Source organism: Trichomycterus rosablanca, chromosome 6, assembly GCF_030014385.1.
Source record: "Trichomycterus rosablanca isolate fTriRos1 chromosome 6, fTriRos1.hap1, whole genome shotgun sequence".
In the NCBI taxonomy this organism is placed as follows: Eukaryota; Metazoa; Chordata; class Actinopteri; order Siluriformes; family Trichomycteridae; genus Trichomycterus; species Trichomycterus rosablanca.
In genome coordinates, this window is record NC_085993.1 from 29324680 (window position 1) to 29344518 (window position 19839).

General features: G+C 39.5%; 1 protein-coding gene across 2 annotated transcripts in view; it reads left to right on the forward strand.

Moving 5' to 3' along the window:
• lrrfip1b (leucine rich repeat (in FLII) interacting protein 1b) overlaps positions 1-19839 on the forward strand; it is a 78529-nt gene that overhangs the window by 18993 nt on the left and 39697 nt on the right. For both annotated transcript variants that reach the window (XM_062997659.1, XM_062997660.1), the window contains exon 2: positions 16588-16674. In XM_062997659.1, coding sequence (XP_062853729.1) covers positions 16588-16674 — 87 coding nt within the window. The remainder of the gene's footprint in view (positions 1-16587; positions 16675-19839) is intronic.

The following is a 19839-nucleotide window of genomic DNA, read 5'->3' on the forward strand; positions in this document are numbered from 1 at the left end:
GTACCCTTCAGCATTAATGGTGCCTTCACAGATGTGCAAGTTACCCATGCCATGGGCACTAACACACCCCCATACCATCAGAGATGCTGGCTTTTGAACTTAGCGCTGATAACAATCCGGACAGTCCTTTTCCTCTTTGGCCCGGAGGACACGACGTCCATGATTTCCAAAAACAATTTGAAATGTGGACTCGTCAGACCACAGGACACTTTTCCACTTTGCGTCAGTCCATCTCAGATGAGCTCGGGCCCAGAGAAGCCGGCGGCGTTTCTGGGTGTTGTTGATATATGGCTTTCGCTTTGCATGGTAGAGTTTTAACTTGCACTTGTAGATGGAGCGACGAACTGTGTTCACTGACAATGGTTTTCTGAAGTGTTCCTGAGCCCATGTGGTAATATCCGTTACAGAATGATGTCGGTTTTTAATGCAGTGCCGCCTGAGGAATCGAAGGTCACCGGCATTCAATGTTGGTTTTCGGCCTTGCCGCTTACTTGCACAGATTTCTCCAGATTCTCTGAATCTTTTGATGATATTATGGACTGTAGATGATGAAATCCCTAAATTCCTTGCAATTGCACATTGAGAAACGTTGTTCTTAAACTGTTGTGGACTATTTGCTCACGCAGTTGTTCACAAAGTGGTGAACCTCGCCCCATCCTTGCTTGTGAACGACTTAGCCTTTCGGGGATGCTCCCTTTATACCCAATCATGACACTCACCTGTTTCCAATTAACCTGTTCACCTGTGGAATGTTCCAAACAGGTGTTTTTTTGAGCATTCCTCAACTTTCCCAGTCTTTTGTTGCCCCTGTCCCAACTTTTTTGGAACGTGTTGCAGGCATCAAATTCAAAATGAGTGAATATTTGCAAAAAACAATAAAGTTTATCCGTTTGAACATTAAATATCTTGTCTTTGTAGTGTATTCAATTGAATATGGGTTGAAAAGGATTTGCAAATCATCGTATTCTGTTTTTATTTATGTTTTACACAACGTCCCAACTTCATTGGAACTGGGGTTGTAGTTATTTGCATTAAACTCACAAGTTTCTGCTCTTTTAGTAGAATTAACAGGGATAGAAGTGACTGTTTAAAGGTTTCAGAATTCCAAAGACATATTGACCTTGGCACATACACACATGCACACAGTTTATTAAACACATATTCATATGCATGTACACCATTTTCCTAACAAGCTGACCACTGTTGTAAAACATTTAACGATAAACAAGTTTGGTGTGGGAAGTTGGCCTTGAGATGGGTTGCCTTGAGTTAGCCTGGGGAGCAGTAAAGAGGGGTATAAATAATGCGATAGGGCGGATGGTATCCACCCTTCTCTCCTGTAAAGGCCTGTGTGTGTTTGCATTTTGAGATGGGTCCTCAGCTGAGTAATAAATTGATCTTTTTCTTGTACTATTAGTCTGGTTGTCTGTGTCAATCTTTAAGGGTTATTTTGAATTCCCACAACAATATATACACATTTATAATATGATGCCTGTAACACACTCAAAAAGTTGTGACTGAGGCATGATTAGCACTGTGTTCCATCATCTTTCCTATGAGACTTTTTAATGGTTTGGGAACTAAGGACACTAATTGTAAAAAAGTAATTGGAAGTTCTTCTTCATTCTTGCTTAATATAAGCTGGTTAACAGTTCATGGTCACAGTTGTCTGAATCTTCTCTTCATAATGTTCCATACATTTTCAATCATAGACAAATCTGGACTGCAGGCAGGACAGTCAAGCACACACACACACACTCTGTGTCTACAAAGCTCATCATTGTAGTATGTGCAGAATGAGGCCTGGCATTGTCCTGCTGAAATAACTATAGACTTTCAAGTAAAACAAGTCACCTCTTAAAAATTCTAATATACTTCCATGTCAATAGTATCTTAACACATACACAAGTCACTCATGCCATGGGCACTGATGCACTCCCATACCATTACGGCTGGCTTTCTCTTTGTGTACTAGAGTTTCAGTTTGCATTTCTTGATGCAGTGGTGGAGTGTGTTACGTAACAATGGGTTTCCAAAGCACTCCCAAGCCTATATGGCTGTATTTAGCACAGTAACATGATGATTTCTCATTCAATATCATAACATGGTAAAAATCAATAATAGAAAACAAATGATATGCATTCAGAATTGTGGCAGTAGTTCAGGGATGGCATAATTCCGTACTCATCCAAGACCTGTTATATAAATTAAAAAGTTTGTTTTGAGACAGGACAACTTGTCCAACACAGACACACATCTCAGAATAGCCATGGTTCTGGGATGTGATGTCCAGAAAGCTACTGGTCAGCTATCCGTACGCTTTTAGCCTTACAGTGTATTTGCAGCCAAAATGTGTGTTTATTGATAGTATTTTAAGCTGCAGCAAGGGAGCAGAAGAACAATACCTTAACACATATGCAAGTCGCTCGTGCCATGGGCACTGATACACTGCCATATCATTACGGCTGGCTTTCTCTTTGTGCACTAGAGTTTCAGGTTGCATTTCTTGAGGCAGAGGTGGACTGTGTTACATAACAGTGGTTTTCCAAAGTACTCCCAAAGCCCATATGGCTACATTTAGTACAGTTTTTTTCTGTCTACGCAAAGATTTTTCTGGATTCCCTGAATGTTTTCACAATATTATGTAAGGTAAATGGTGAAAAAAATAATTACTTGCAGTTTTGCACTAAGAATTGTTCATTTTAAACTGATTCTCTCTCTAAAATTCTCTCATTCTTAGTTTGGTACAAAGTGATGAACCACAACCCATCATTGCTTGTAAAGTCTGAGTTTTTGGTGGATGCCTGTTTTATACCCAGTCATTACTCCTTTTACCTGTTACCAAATGCTGTAGCTTTTAACTTTTGACACGTATTTACCTCTGCCCCTTCTTTTTTTGCAGTGTGTTGCAGGTATCAAATTTTGAATGAGTTTACAAAATACAATGATCAGTACAATCATTATAAATCATTTCTTTGTACATTTGTCAGTTAAGTAAAGATTCAAGAAAATCTCACAGAATCTTAATTTTACTGCATTTATATATTTTCAGAATGCATCTTAATTTGGCCTGCAAATGGAAGCAGAGGCTTAGTTCATATTGCCCACAGTGCAGAGACGTAAACTAAGCATTTTTAGTCTAACCATGACTTTGGACGGCAGTCCTGTTTGCTTTGGAACCTCACAGTGCTTTTAATTTGAGTTTAGAGTTTCCAAAGAACAACCCAAGCACAGAGGGCCACTAAAATAAGCTCTTGCTAGGCTGACTCTGTGTTTCCTATTTCAATTTTACCCCATGGACAAACAAGTGTGAGGCTTTCACAGACTTTCAGTGGTAGGAATTTTCTCACTCAGTTAATATCAAATCTATTTGCAGCCAAAATGTGACCTCATTGTTGAATTCCCTGATTGTGAGGTGTATTTTAAGCTGTGTTGAAGGCTAATGAAGATCAGAGAGAGAGGGAAAATAATTCACATGCTAGCAAAAGCCAGTATAATGTACACTGTTTGGCCAAATGTATTGCCTATTGACAACATATGCAGAAAATAAATGAAATGCTTTTAACTTTGTGCGAGAAGTTTGGCTAGGCCTTTTCCTGTTCTGACTGTTTCCCTATGCATAAGCAATGTCCATAACGACAGTTTAAAGAGTTTGTTGTGAAGAAACACCAGAGCTGCAGAGCTGTAACCCCAACTCATTAAAAACTTTTGAGATAAACTGAAAGATGAATTGCAAGACAGGCATATTTTCCAAGATCAGTACCTGACCTTTTGAATGCTTTTTTGACTAACACCCTAAAATGTTGTGGAAAGACACATTAAAGGAATTGGGAGGAGATTCAGTGCGTAAAGGCCAAGGGCACAAGCCTAAGCTGAATGCCAGTGATCTTCAATCCCTCAGATGGCACTGCATCAAGAACCACCACTCAACAATATCTGATATAACCACATGGGTGAGGGATTACTTTGGCAAACCTTACATGCACAAATGCCACTTAAAACTTTACAGTGCAAAGTCTTATGTTAAACATGTCTATATGATTATGACTTCTCTGGGCTCAGAGGCATCTAGGTGGACCATTACACAGTGGAAACGTGTATTGTGGTCAGATGAACCAGCATTCCAGGTCTTTTTTGGAAAACAATAGACGCGGTGTGCTCCGGACCAAAGACGAAAAGGGCCATCCAGACTGTTATCAGCAACAAGTCCAAAAGACAGGGTGTTTCATGGTATGGGGCTGTGTCAGTGCCCTTGGCAAAGGTCATTTACACTTCTGTGATGGCAGCATTAATGCAAAAAAGTGCATTGAGATCTTAGAGCAACATATGCTGCTTTCAAGATGTCATCTTTTCTAGGGACGTTCATGCATTTTTCAACAAGACAATGCAAATCCACATGCTGCACACATTACAAAGGCATGGCTGCTGAAGAAGAGGGTACGAGTACTGGACTGGCCCCAATAAAGAATGTTTTGAGGATTTTAAAACAAAAAATGCAACAACGACGACCCCGTACTGTTGCACATCGTAAGACGTGTTTGCAGGAAGAATGGGACAAAATAAAAGCTGAAACACTAAATCACTTGGTATCATCGGTGCCAAAACGTCTTTTAAGTGTGGTGAAAAGGAATGGCAACATTACAGATGTGGTAAATGCTTTACAGTCCTAACTTTTTTTGGAATGTGTTGCAGGCCTGAAATGCAGGAATGGATGTTTATTAATAAATGAAATAAAGTTGACCAGACAAAACATTAAATATTTCAGGTTCATCCTGTCTACAATGAAATAAAAGTCAAAGTAAATGTAAGAAATTCTGTGTTTTTATATTATTTGCATTTTCCATGCTGTCCCAACTTTTTCTGATTTGGGGTTGTACATTTGGCAGCCTTTCTAATCCAGAGTACTTTTGTTCATTCTATTTACCCAGATAAATTCAGAAAGCAGACCCCAATAAATAAATCTATAAGGAGCATGAAAACGTACAAACTTCATTTCAGTTAGGACACTTTTTAAAAATGCAATCAAAAATGGAATCTGGGATTTTGGTAATTGGGTGGTGTAGCGGTAAAACACGCTAGCACACCAGGGCTGAGATTTTGAGCTCTCGAGTCCAAATCTCAGCTCTGCTGTCAGCCAGATGGATGCCTACACAGACACACAGTTGGCTGTGTGTCTGTAAGGGGAGGAACAATGGCTGAGACAGGGCTCCTCTGCTGACTTGTCGTGGTGCCTGCACAAGGGGCAGCTTATCATGGATGGCAGTGTGTGGCTCTCTGCATGTAATACTGCGCTCTGTGTGACCTCAACCTTGACAGGTCAAAAGAAGCGATTGGTGGCTGAGCATGTACTTTTAGACTTTGGCACAGAGAATTCAAGCTAAAAAGAGGACTTATCTGTTCACATCATATAATTACACTGTTTTTGTCTATCTAAAATGAACTTGGACTCAGAGAACACATGTCTGCAATAGGTATGATTTAGGTATGCTGAAACACCTAAATGTACTAATTACAAGCAAGTGGACAAGCAAGTTCGGTGCTTACAAATAATAACCATGGTAGAATGTTCCTCACTCAATTAATATCAAAGCTATTTGCAGCAAAACTCTGACCTTGTTGTTGAATTTCCTAATTGTGAAGTGTATTTTAGACCTTGTCGAGGGCTTGAGAAGAACAAAGAGATGGGGAAATCAATTCACATGCTGTTCTAAAGCCAAAGTCTGTATAATTAACACTATATAGACAAAATTATTGCCTATTGCTAACATGGTAACCAATTATAGAAAACAAATGATATGCATTCAGCATTGTGGCAGTAGTTCTGTGAAGGCTTTATTCTGTACTCATCCAAGACCTGTTATATAAATTTAAAGGTTAGTTTTGAGACAGGCCCTTCTTCAACTTGTCCAACACAGACACACTTCTCTGAATAGCCATGGTTTTGGGATAAGATGTTCAGCAAGCTCTTGGTCAGGTATCCACATGCTTTTAGCCATACAGTATATTGTATTTGTAGCCAAAAATGTGTGTTTACTGTTAAATTGTATTTTAAGCTGCAGCAAGTGCATGAGAAGAACAAAAAAGGGAAAATTACATGCTGGTTTTAATCTAAATCCTGTAGAAGGTAAGAGAAGCTAAGAGAACAAAAATGAAATTTTAATGAATATAGCATGGCGCCTAGCACATCAGCGCCGAGATTCTGAACTCCTCGGTTCGAAACTCGGCGTTGCCACCGGTCGGTTGGGCGCCATCTAGCGGACATAACTGGCAGTGCCTGCAGGGCGGATAACCGGCCTATGTGGGTGGGGTCTTCAAAGCAGATAGAGAGGCGCCTGTGCAGGATGCATGGGTGAAAAAGTGTTCCGTTAAGGGCTGCGTGCGGATAGGAGGAGGCGTGAGCAGCAATATACCCTCCTCGACTGCAATCAGGGATTCCCCAGCAGCGGAAGACAAATTGACGATGCTAAAATGGGAGAAAACGCATAAAATATAATAGAAAAACATTAATACAGCACATAACTTTTGTCCAAACTTTTAAAAATTGTTGGAAATATTATGATACAAAGAAGAGTTCACATGACCATAGACTTGTTGGACATACTATTCTAAAACCATGGGCATTAATATGGAGTTTGCCCCCCTTCCCCCAACACGTCTTTGTAATAGGTGTGGCTGAAAGACCTAATGTTTCACGTTTTTGGCCATATGCTGTATTTCAATGAAAAGCAGTACTATTAATAACTCTTCCAGAACCTTAGTTGGTGTTTGCTACATTTTTGAAGTGGTGAGACACAACAGTAGCTCCAGTACAAGCTCCAGTGCAATTTCTTGTAGGTTGTAGTTTTTCCCCAGGATAAAGCACTGCACACTCATGTGGTTGCGTTTATGCTGTAATCCAAGTTTACTGACTCCTGCAATTATCACATTCTTCTTACCCTGTTTTTATGCTCTGACCTCAGTTACCCCTTCGGTTATTCCATCAGTAAGCACTCTTAAAATGGTACTTTAAATGATTAACTACTTTTGGATCTGATTCTAATTATGTACAGTAAGAACAGTTGCTCTTTGGACTAATTTGACCCTAATTTATTTATTTGTTAGGATTTTAACGTCACGCTTTAGTTAAAATAATGACACACCCCTTTCACCTTCTCCACATTTTATTACATTACAGACTTATTCTATAATAGATCACACAACATTTGTGCTAATTTATTAAAACTCAAAATGTAAAATATCATATGTACACAAGTGTGCACACCCTTTGATATGACACCCAAAAGTGAGCTGAGGTGCATTTTGTTTTCACTGACACTGCTTAAGATGTTTCTACAATTTAATTGGAGTCCACCTGTGGTAAATTCAATTGATTTGACATGATTGGTGATTGCCAACACCTGCCTATATAAGGTCCCACAGCTGACAGTGCATATCAGAGCAAACTCCAAGCCATGGGGTCAAAATAATTATTTGCAGACCTCAGAAACAGGATTGTGTCAAGGCATAGATTTGGAGAAGGGTACAGAAAAATTGCTGCAGCTTTACAGGTCCCAAATAGCACAGTGGCCACCATCATTTGTAAGTAGAAGTTTGGAACCACCAAAAATCTTCCTAGAGCTGACCACCTGGCCAAACTGAGCGATCGGGGAAGACGGGCTTTGGCCAGGGAGGTGAGTAGGAACCCAAGGGTCACTTTGACAGAGCTCCAGCGTATTCTTGTGAAGATGGTAGAACCTATCAGAAAAACAACCATCCAGGCAGCACTCCACAAATCACGCCTTTATGGTAAAGTGGCATCTAGAGGACTGGGGTGGCTAGTCCTAACTAGTCCTGATAAAGGAAAAGATGAATGCAGCAGATGAAGTACACCGAGATCCTTGAAGAAAACCTGCTCCAGAGCGCTCTGGACCTCAGACTGGGGAAAAAGTTTATTTTCCAACATGACAACCACCCAAAGCACACATCCAAGAGAACAAAGGAGTGGCTTCGGAGAAAGTCTGTGAATGTCCTTGAGTGGCCCAGCCAGAGCCCAGACCTGAATCCAATCGAACATCTGTGGAAGAGCTGAAAATGGCTGTGTACCAACACTGCCCATCCAACCTGATGGAGCTTGCAAGGATATGACAAAAGGATGGAACAAAAATGTCCAGAAACAAGTGTGCAAAGCTTGTAGCTTCTTTTCCAAGACGCCTTGAAGCTGTAATTGCTGCCAAAGGTGCATCAACCAAGTATTAGGCTAAGGGTGTGTTATCTACCTACCTACCTACCTACCTGTACGTCTGTTTGCCTGTCTGTCTATCTGTTTGTTTATCCATCAATCTATCTGTCTAAATCTTAAACTTAAAAACTTGGGTTTGATCTTAAAAAGAACCAGACACCACGAGACCAACGTTTGCTGTTATGCTTTATTAGTTTTATTACTGAACACGTAGTCGCTGAGGTCGACGTGAACCTTCACTGCAGCACTCGCTTCTGCTTTAGACACAGAAATATAAATGATAAACGTTTGGTGTGTTAGATCTTTGTGGTTGCTTGTATCTCATGTTGCTTTTAATACTTTCTCATATTTACCTTCTTTGTTGTTGGCGTCTTTTTTGTAGTTGATTTCCACGGCCTTGAGTGCCTCGTCTGGTCTTCTTCTGCTGTTTCACTGCGTTATTGGCATCATCCTTCCTTATTTTGTTCTTTTTTACTTTAAAATAAATCAATTATTTAGTAAGAAAACCTCGAATGTTGATGTTTCTTTGTGCTGTAAAAAGTTTCGGTACCGTTTTTACCTGGAGGTATGAGGTCAGTCGTTTCTGAAGCCTCTGAGCATCCTGTCTTCTGCTCCTTGTCGGCTTTCACCTGAGCAGCAGCTTCAGCTCCTGTCTCGATATCTGCTTCTATTTGGAAAGACATCAGTAATTCAGAGTCTCATCGATGTTACTGTTTTATAAGCGATGTTTCATTTTCATAACATACCCAGAAGCAGCTCCATTATCTTCTCCATCCTTGGTTTCTTCTTCACCTGCCGGTTTAAAGTGTGAGCACTGGCTTGAGCATCCCTCAAGGGCTTTGGTCTCAGCCGTGCTAGCCAACACTTTCATCATGAATTCTTCAACTGGGATGTAAAATGAAAACATTAAATTAATACTGATTATTAATAATTAAGACCTTCTGATCAAAATAGTATCCACTGATTTATTTTCTCACCCAGAGGTTGGTCAGGATTCAGCTGGTCGCCCTTCTCATCAGGGTGGACGTTCTTGATCTCAGCGACCTCAGCTTCTGCTTCATCTTCAACCTTCATCTCGTTTATTATCTTAGATCCTAAAACAAAAGCGCAGAATGAAGAAGATCAGATCTGATCAGAGTGATAGATAAGATCCCACAGTGGTTCCAGTATGTGGACGCATGTTGATCTTTTTACTTTTCACCTTCATTATCGTTCTTTTTGTAGTTTATTTTCCAGGTCGTGTCCCCGGGTTCCTCTCCTGGTTTTCTTTTTCCGGCCGTGTTCTCCAGTGATGCCACCATCATCACCTTTGCCAAACAAATTCTCTCCATCATCTACAATCAGGATTTTATGAATTAGCGACTTAAGCTAAAATATTTATTGACGTCAGGGTCATTTTGCTCTACGTGCTCATGAAAGTCTTTTCTTACTGTGAGCTCGGTTCTGTAGCTCCTCGGTGGTTTCCTCAGGCTCATCCTGGTTATCCTGGTCAGCTTCAGTGTCTCTTCCGTTCTGAAGCTTGGTCTCCTCAGACTCTACCAGGATGGTCTTCATCAGGTCCTTCAGGGCTTCAGCCTCATCTTCGAGCTCTCCCACAGGCAGGAGCTTCTCAGCATTGTCCCTGGTCTCATTCAGGCTGGTGTATTTCAGGGCTTTAGCTTTGAGCTCTCTGACAGGCAGGAGCTTCTCAGCATTGTCCCTGGTCTCATCCAGTCTGGTGTATTTCAAGGCTTCAGCCACAGGTTCAAGCTCCTCCATAGGCAGCAGATTCTCAGCATCATCCCTGGTCTCATCCAGGCTGGTGTATTTCAGGGCTTCAGCTTCGAGCTCTCTGACAGGCAGGAGCTTCTCAGCATCGTCCCTGGTCTCATCCAGGCTGGTGTGTTTCAGAGCTCCAGCCTCGGTGTCAGCGTGGATCTCCAGTACACCAGGTGAAATGTCCTCCGAGCTGGAGTGTAGCTCTAGACCCTCATCACTTTCTGGCTGCTGGAGAACATTGTCCTCCACAGCCTCTTCCAGCAGCTTTCCTGCATCTTTAGGCTTACGCTTCCCGCTGAAGATGTTCTTCCACTTTCTCTTTCCTTTTTTCTTTTCTTTAGCCTCGTTTCTGTCGGGCGTCTCTGGCTCAGTACATTTATCATCTTATTGATCTTATTCATCATCTGCACTATTTATCTATCTATCTATCTATCTATCTATCTATCTATCTATCTATCTATCTATCTATCTATCTATCTATCTACCTACCTACCTACCTGTCTTTCTGTCTGTCTGTATGCCTGTCTGTCTTTCTATCTATCTATAATTCAGTGGTGTATAAAGTACCTGAAGGCCATACTTGAGTAAAAGTACAAGTATCTTACCAGAAATGTACTTTGATAGAAGTAAAAGTCACCTTTTAGAATATTACATGAGTAAAAGTCTAAAAGTAATTTGATTTTAAATGTACTTAAGTAATAAAAATAGAAGTAAAAGTAAATTCTGATAAACTGAAGAGGTCATTTTGAAAAATATGAAGATTGTTCTTTTAAGCTTGTAAAACACCTTAACAACCTTTTTTCTTCCTTCCAGCTGAACATGATTTGTGCCAATTCATGATTATAATCAGCTGTTTACATCACCTATTTGAAATCACGTCATTATTTAGTTTTTTTTTTTTTTTCCTTATTACTGGCCCTAAATTGCCCTGTTCCAACTTTTTTAGAATGTGTTATAGAATTAAAATGCATGTATGTGTATGTTAAGAATTATAATGAAGTTGAACAGACAAAACATGAAATATTTTAGGTCCATATAAGATGAAAAAAGAGTCGATGTAAATGTAAGAAACACTGCATCTATTTTATTTGCATTTTCTATACTGTTCTATTTTTTTGATTTGGGTAGTACATTCAAGTCCATACTGGATATATCCCAATAACCAAAAACAACTGAATTTTGGCAGAATTCATTTAAAGCAAAACAAAACGTGTGGCACTTTTAGCCCTTTAATGATCTGCTCAACCATTAGTTCAAATCTAAATATTTGGGTAAAATAAGCTGTATTTAAATAATAATTTTGGGCTGTATCTACTCCCTGATTGGCATGTGTTAAACTCAAAAAATATTGGCATTCTTACTTTAAGTAAACACCATTTCTTACTTATATGTCAACTTGAAGTCAGCTGCTGAAAACTCATCCATAAAAAGTTGGATAAGTTGAGTTCTTGTTGAGAGCATTAAAGGGTTAAAGATGTGCATTTTCCTCAGCACCATGAATCTTTTCTCTGTCGTTACAGAATTTATCTGAGAAAATATTTGTTCGTAGGTAAGTTTTTAAAAATGATGGACACGACTTGATGTCTGCACTGAATTAATTCCAAACAAATTTAGTGAAACGCAATATTTGTGGTTGGAATGTAATCGGTAGCTAGAAATCTGAACAATGTTAATGCTAATAATAATGCTAATAATAATAATAATAATAATAATAATAATAATAAACGATGCTGTGGCTTTACTTTGTTAATCATTTTTAACTTACATCAGTGTGTTGGACAGGGAGGTTCTGAAATGCCGATATTTCCGTGTCTTTGGGCTTTTGTCTTGTAGTTTGTGGCTGTCTTACTTTACACAAGCACAAACTTGGATGCTGTTGGATGGAAAGCTGCCATTGCTACAGCACAGCCTGCTAAAAGCACAGCAGGATCTCTTGGCTGCCAGGCTGTTGACAGGTCAATCAGCAGATGTGACTGCTGGATAGAAACTCGTCCTTCTTGCCAATGTTGCTTTAAGACATATCTACTGACTTTACCATTCCCAGTATGGGACAGTATATATCATCTTAAAGGTCGTTTCATTACTGTGTTTGTTCACGTGAAGGCTATAAGTTCAACCATAGACTGCCAGATGGATGGAAGTCATGTGTTTAGAAGCATCACATTCTCATGCAATTTATGCAAGTTAAGTCTCAAAATAAATGAATGTAAACAAATAGAATAGAAACTTTAATACGAGGGATCTTCAAAAAGCACTTTTATATTTTGGTTGGAAATGGTGAAGGTGGGAGGTGTAGTAATTGGTCGTGTCTGAGAGAATAAGAGAGAGCTTATTGCCATCTGAGGTCCACCTTTTTGAACCGTTCAAAGAAGCTTTAAGGGGAAGAAGATTTTCTGCTGGCATTTTTTGCTGATGGCATTAAAAAGTTGGTATGACGCTAGGAAAAATTCATTGGAAGGTGACTATGTAGAAAGGTGATGTCATTTGGTTTTGAAATTCTTAATAAATAGAGTTTTAAAAAAGTGTGGAAACCTTTTGAAGAACCTTCGTACAAATTAGTTAAGCATTAAGGGCACTCAGGTGGTGTTTTGTTTACTTACCCATTGCGATATGTGAGTTTCTGATGTGTAATTTCTGGGTTCGATCCCCAGGTGGGGCGGTCCAGATCCTTTCTGTGTGTAGTTTCCTCTCACAGTCCAAAAACATATAGTCAGGTTAATTGGAGACACTGAATTGCCCTATAGGTGAATGGGTGTGTGTGTCTGCCTTGCGATGGACTGGCGCCCCTTCCAGGGTGTTACTGTGTGCCTTGCGCCCATTGAAAAGCTGGGATAGACTCACACCCCCCCCCCCCCCCCCCTCAATGCCAAGGATGTTGATATATAGTTGGACTACATTCCTTATGGCAAACGTTTTACCAAATTTTGGAGTGTACCTGTGGGAATCTGTGACCATTCTGTTAAAAAAGCATTAGTAGAGTCAGGCACTGATGTTTGACAAGAAAGCTTGGTTTGCAATTGATTTGTGACTTACTGCACAAGTCTGGACTCTATGCAGGAGTTCCTCCACTCCAACCAAATTAAAGCATATTCTTATGACCTTTGCATGTGCACAGGGGTACAGTCATACTAAAACAGGAAAGGGTCTACCACAAACTTTTGCCACAATGTTTTTATTTTATTCATTTTATACATCTGGTGTTGATGTTGTAATCGTCTACAGTTAGTGTGACTGAAACCATGTAAAACTGTTTAGACTAGTGATCAGAATTAGGCTTTTTAACACGTTCATAAATGTAAAGTCTAGAAATGAAATGCGTTTGCATCCAAAGAAATTAAAAAAGCAACTGGATATATTTTTTTTTGAGTTGTGACATCAGATATGCAAGCTTTTTACTACTGTCTTTTTGATCTGTGTTATTAGGAATAACAGTGATAAAATCCTGTTAAGGATGAAGGGAAAAAGATATATATATATATATATATATATATATATATATATATATACAGTGGGGGAAATAACTATTTGATCCCCTTCTGATTTTGTAAGTTTACCCCCTTACAAAGACTTGAACAGTCTATAATTTTTATGGAAGGTTTATTTTAACAGAGAGAGACTAAAAGATTAAATAAAAGTTATAAATTAATTTGTATTTAATTAAGGGAAATAAGTATTTGATCCCCTACCAACCAGCAATAATTCTGACCCCCACAGACCGGTTATGTTCCCATGAGGCACACAAATTAGTCCTGTCCCTGTATAAAAGACTCCTGTCACAGAATCAGTTTCTTCCGTTCAAATCACTCGACCACCATGGGCAAGACCAAAGAGCTATCAAAGGACGTCAGGGACAAGATTGTAGACCTGCACAAGGCTGGAATGGGCTACAAGACCATTAGCAAGAAGCTTGGTGAGAAAGAGACCACTGTTGGTGCGAAAATGGAAGAAATACAAAATATATATATATATACAGGGGTTGGACAATGAAACTGAAACACCTGGTTTTAGACCACAATAATTTATTAGTATGGTGTAGGGCCTCCTTTTGCGGCCAATACAGCGTCAATTCGTCTTGGAAATGACATATACAAGTCCTGCACAGTGGTCAGAGGGATTTTAAGCCATTCTTCTTGCTGGATAGTGGCCAGGTCACTACGTGATGCTGGTGGAGGAAAACGTTTCCTGACTCGCTTCTCCAAAACACCCCAAAGTGGCTCAATTTATATTTAGATCTGGTGACTGTGCAGGCCATGGGAGATGTTCAACTTCACTTTCATGTTCATCAAACCAATCTTTCACCAGTCTTGCTGTGTGTATTGGTGCATTGTCATCCTGATACACGGCACCGCCTTCAGGATACAATGTTTGAACCATTGGATGCACATGGTCCTCCAGAATGGTTCGGTAGTCCTTGGCAGTGACGCGCCCATCTAGCACAAGTATTGGGCCAAGGGAATGCCATGATATGGCAGCCCAAACCATCACTGATCCACCCCATGCTTCACTCTGGGCATGCAACAGTCTGGGTGGTACGCTTCTTTGGGGCTTCTCCACACCGTAACTCTCCCGGATGTGGGGAAAACAGTAAAGGTGGACTCATCAGAGAACAATACATGTTTCACATTGTCCACAGCCCAAGATTTGCGGTCCTTGCACCATTGAAACCGACGTTTGGCATTGGCACGAGTGACCAAAGGTTTGGCTATAGCAGCCTGGCCGTGTATATTGACCCTGTGGAGCTCCCGACGGACAGTTCTGGTGGAAACAGGAGAGTTGAGGTGCACATTTAATTCTGCCGTGATTTGGGCAGCCGTGGTTTTATGTTTTTTTGGATACAATCCGGGTTAGCACCCGAACATCCCTTTCAGACAGCTTCCTCTTGCGTCCACAGTTAATCCTGTTGGATGTGGTTTGTCCTTCTTGGTGGTATGCTGACATTACCCTGGATACCGTGGCTCTTGATACATCACAAAGACTTGCTGTCTTGGTCACAGATGCGCCAGCAAGACGTGCACCAACAATTTGTCCTCTTTTGAACTCTGGTATGTCACCCATAATGTTGTGTGCATTGCAGTATTTTGAGCAAAACTGTGCTCTTACCCTGCTAATTGAACCTTCACACTCTGCTCTTACTGGTGCAATGTGCAATTAATGAAGATTGGCCACCAGACTGGTCCAATTTAGCCATGAAACCTCCCACACTAAATTGACAGGTGTTTCAGTTTCATTGTCCAACCCCTGTATATATATATATTATGCATTTCCCCCCTTCTTTTTCCTAATTTAGTGTAGTAAATTTGTCTTCCGCTGCTGGGGGATCTTCTTACACAGCGTTCCGGCATCCCTCCCTGCAGGCACTTCCAGTTATGCTCGCTAGATGGTGCCCAGCCGACCCATGGCAACGCCAAGTTTTAAATTGAGGAGTTCAGAATCTCGGCGCTGGTATGCTAGTGGAATATCCCGTCGCGCAATTATGTTTCTTTTTTTTCATCATGTAAAAATGAATATGTGTGTAGACACTTTTCCTAATTATTAACGTGGTATTTCCGCCACACCCATCACTAACAGCTAGGTAAAATCAATTGTATAAAATAATTTTATGCTTATAAGTTTGTGGAAACACAGAACTCAGATCTCTACCTCACTAAACACTAAATACCTTTGAGATAAACTGAAACATAGATAGATAGATGGGATAGTTCAGGTATGGGATGTCCAACAAGCTTATGGGCATATATTTAGCTATATATTTTATTTAATGTTTTAAATAATATTACATATTTTATATATTATTATTATTTATATATTATATATCATTTTATATATTATATATCATTTTATATATTATATATCATTTTATATATTATATATATTTTTATTTAAAATGTAATATTTTAGAACAGTGGGTTTATTACTAAGTATTTACTCAATATAGATAAAAAAAGATAAAAGACAATATAGATATAGAGTATCCTGTAAATGCTTTAGTGTTTGCTTAGATTTCTGGCTGTGATTAATTGTCCTACAATAAATTACCCAATAGTTTATCTATTAAACTGGCATTTATACAAAGCAATCAGTCCCATGATGAGATTAAGGAAACATGATAGTTGATCACTGCAGATCTGTGAGTGTTCTGATTGGGTTAAAGTATAAAGGCAACTTTTCAATGAAAACACACTTTTAGACATGCTAGGTACCAGCCTGCATCTGTTTTGTAGCCTTGGTATTTTCATCTAAAATGGTAAATATATATTTGATTACAGTAAATAACGGAAAAATCAATTTTCGAGTCTTTTAGATGTATGTATGTATGTATGTATGTATGTATGTATGTGTACATGGGTCTTATACTGACAGTGTGCAGTTAGCATATACATAGCTGATTACAGTGGTCAATCTGTGTATACTATTTATTTATTTATTTATTTATCACTGCTTAATATTTACTTGTTATAATGTCTGTTAATGTGAGTGGTACAATCCTATCCTAAAAAAACCGACTTAGCCAATCTACTATTATTCTTATTGTTCATATGGTGCATACTAGGTTGGATTTTATTTGGAAAGATGTCCTGAGTTGATCTGCTCTTGCTTTTAATTTTTGCTAGGCGGAGGCAAGATTGGCAGCCAAGCGGGCTGCTCGGGCAGAAGCTCGGGAGATTCGCTTAAAGGAACTGGAGAGACAGCAGAAAGAGGTAAGACTTGTAAGATGATTGGTAATGATAAGTATAGTGATGGTGGTGACAATGAATGCTGTTAAATTCCCTGTTAAATGGATTGCTAAAAGAGGTGTGCTGGCTAATTGATACATTACAACTGAATAATAATTGACTTCTAATCATTAATTAATTGATTTATTTATGTATTTATTTATAATTAATATAGTAACTAATTTACAGTGACAATGTATTTATTTTTTAGTCTTTCTAATAGACTGATGTTGGGACTAACAGTTTATACTTTGAAATACTGTTGGAAATACTACAGGTAAATTTTTTACAGAAAGGGCAACATTCTACTGTACATATTTTTGTTTAAATGAATGTTCCATTATTAGCTGCTTAAACCTGAAGTTACACACAGATCTGCCAGAGCATTCAGTCTTAATCTACAGTATACTGACACTAACAGGCTTCATAGTTTGACATTTTAATGTGTAATAGCTCTGCCAGTCATTATTTAAATAATATAAATGCATAATGTTTTAATTGTCAACTAGAAAACTATCTTACCTTACAATTTTGTGAGTGTTCATAATTAATGACGGTACATAATTCTCACAAAGGTAAAACTCAGACAGAAACAGTGTCAACATGGTGTATAGTGATGCATTTATGATACAAGTACAGGACAGATTGTATTTGGTTCTACTGCATTTTACATTTAGTAAAATATATATTTTACAGGTATTATTTATTCAGCTTTAAAAGAGTTTTTAATTACAGCAATGGTACTTTTTGAACATATCAACTTTATAGATTTTTGTAAAAATAAACTATTTAAATCAATCTGACTAATTTGATGCCTGCAAAACATTCCAAAAACCTGGGACAGCAGCAGCGTAAGACTGAGAGGTTTGTGGATGATTAAAAGCACCGGTACAAATGCAAGCTAATACCTAATTATTAAGGCTCTACTAAATTCACGGGGAATGTACTTAATTTCACGGACCTTGTTTTTCAAAAAATACAGATTTTACGAATTTGTTTTATATTTATATTTTGTTTATGCGTTTTCTCCCCTTTTTTCTCCCGACTTTTTTAGCGCCTCCAATTGCCCGATTGTGTCATGCTTCCTCTCCACTAATGCCGACCCCCGCTCTGATTTGAGGAGAACGAAGCTAACCCACACCCCCTCCGACACGTGGGCAGCAGCCGTATGCATTTTGTCACCCACACTATAGGCGAGTGCATATATGCAAATCGGCCTTGTGTACGGAGAGACTGATCCGCACTCCTTCCCCGCCTTTGTGCAGGCGCCATCAATCAGCCAGCAGAGGCCGTAGTGCATCAGTTATGAGGAGTCCCTATCCGGCTTAATACCCCACCCCTATATGAACAACAGGCCAATCGTTGTTCGTGTGGCCACTCAGCCCAGCCGGATGGCAGAGCTGTGATTTGATACGATGTATTCGAAATCCCAGCTCTGGTGCGATAGCGTGTGTTTTTACTGCTGTGCCACCTGAGCGGCGATTTTACGGATTTTTAAAGAAAAGTGCCACAATTCACGTCAGTCATTAAATTACACTCATAAATGATAGAATAAATAGAAGCTACAATACACAGCACAGCCTACCTTAATAGCTGAGAGACGAAAATTCTAGTCCATGTTTTGACACACCCCCTCTGCATCCACAGAATTGGTTGGGAGTTTTCTAAACTGAGTAGTGTTTTAGCTGCTTTAGATGTCTCTGACATTTTGTAACCGATTGCTAACGTAACCGAGCTTTAGAGTTTGCTGAGTTTATAAACAAAGAAATAAACTGTACATAGACAAACTATTGGGAGCAGAATACTGTACTGGCTTGTTCTTTTGAGGCACAGAACAGAGATGATCATGTGTGTGGAGAAGCACACTTTTACATTGATTATAGAATCCCCAAAAGAACAACACAGCCGTGAATTAGATAGGGCTTTACTAATTATGCAAAGCAAAAGACATTTAAAAACAATGTCTAGAAATTTGACAGACTTATCTGAGCTCAAGCACATTAGATTGATGCAAAGTGGAAACATGTGCTGTGATCTGTTGAGTCAATTTTTTACATTGTCCTTGAAGATTTTGGATGTCTTCTCCAAGCTGAATAGGAAAATCAAACTGCCAACACAAAATGTAAGAGCTGAGTAAGTGCCACTGATCTGGGTAAATTGCACATCTGTGAAGGCACCATTAATGCTGAGGGATACATATGCATTTTGGAGCAATATATGCTGCCGTGTTGTTTGTTTTAGCAAGGATATGCCAAGCCACATTCTGTACTTGTAACAACAATATGACTTTGCATTAAAGACTGCAGGTACTAGACTGGCCTGGCTGCAGTCCAGATGTAACTCCTGTTGAACATGATCAGCCATAACATTAAAACCACCTCCTTGTTTCTACACTCACTGTCCATTTTATCAGCTCCACTTACCATACAGGAGCACTTTGAAGTTCTACAATTACTGACTGTAGTCCATCTGTTTCTCTGCATGCTTTGTTAGCCCCTTTCACCCTGTTCTTCAGTGGAGAGGACCACCACAGAGTAGGTATTATTTAGGTGGTGGATCATTCTCAGCACTGCAGTGACACTGACATGGTGGTGGTGTGTTAGTGTGTGTTGTGCTGGTATGAGTGGATCAGACACAGCAGCGCTGCTCGAGTTCTTAAATACCGTGTCTACTCACTGTCCATTCTAATAGACACTCCTACCTAGACACTCCTACCTAGATGGTTCACCTTGTAAAGTCAGAGACGGTCACTCATCTATTGCTACTGTTTGAGTTGGTCATTTTCTAGACCTTCATCAGTGGTCACAGGACATTGCCCACGGCGCACTGTTGGCTGGATATTTTTGGTTGGTGGACTGTTCTCAATCCAGCAGTGACAGTGAGGTGTTTAAAAACTCCATCAGCATTGCTGTGCCTTATCCAGTCATACCAGCACAACACACACTAACACACCACCACCATGTTAGTGTCACTGCAGTGCTGAGAATGACCCACCACCTAAATAATACCTGCTCTGTAGTGATCCTGTGGGGGTCCTGACCATTGAACAACAGCATGAAAGGGGGCTTCATGACAGATGGACTACAGTCAGTAATTGTAGAACTACAAAGCGCTTCTATATGGTAAGTAGAGCTGATAAAATGCACAGTG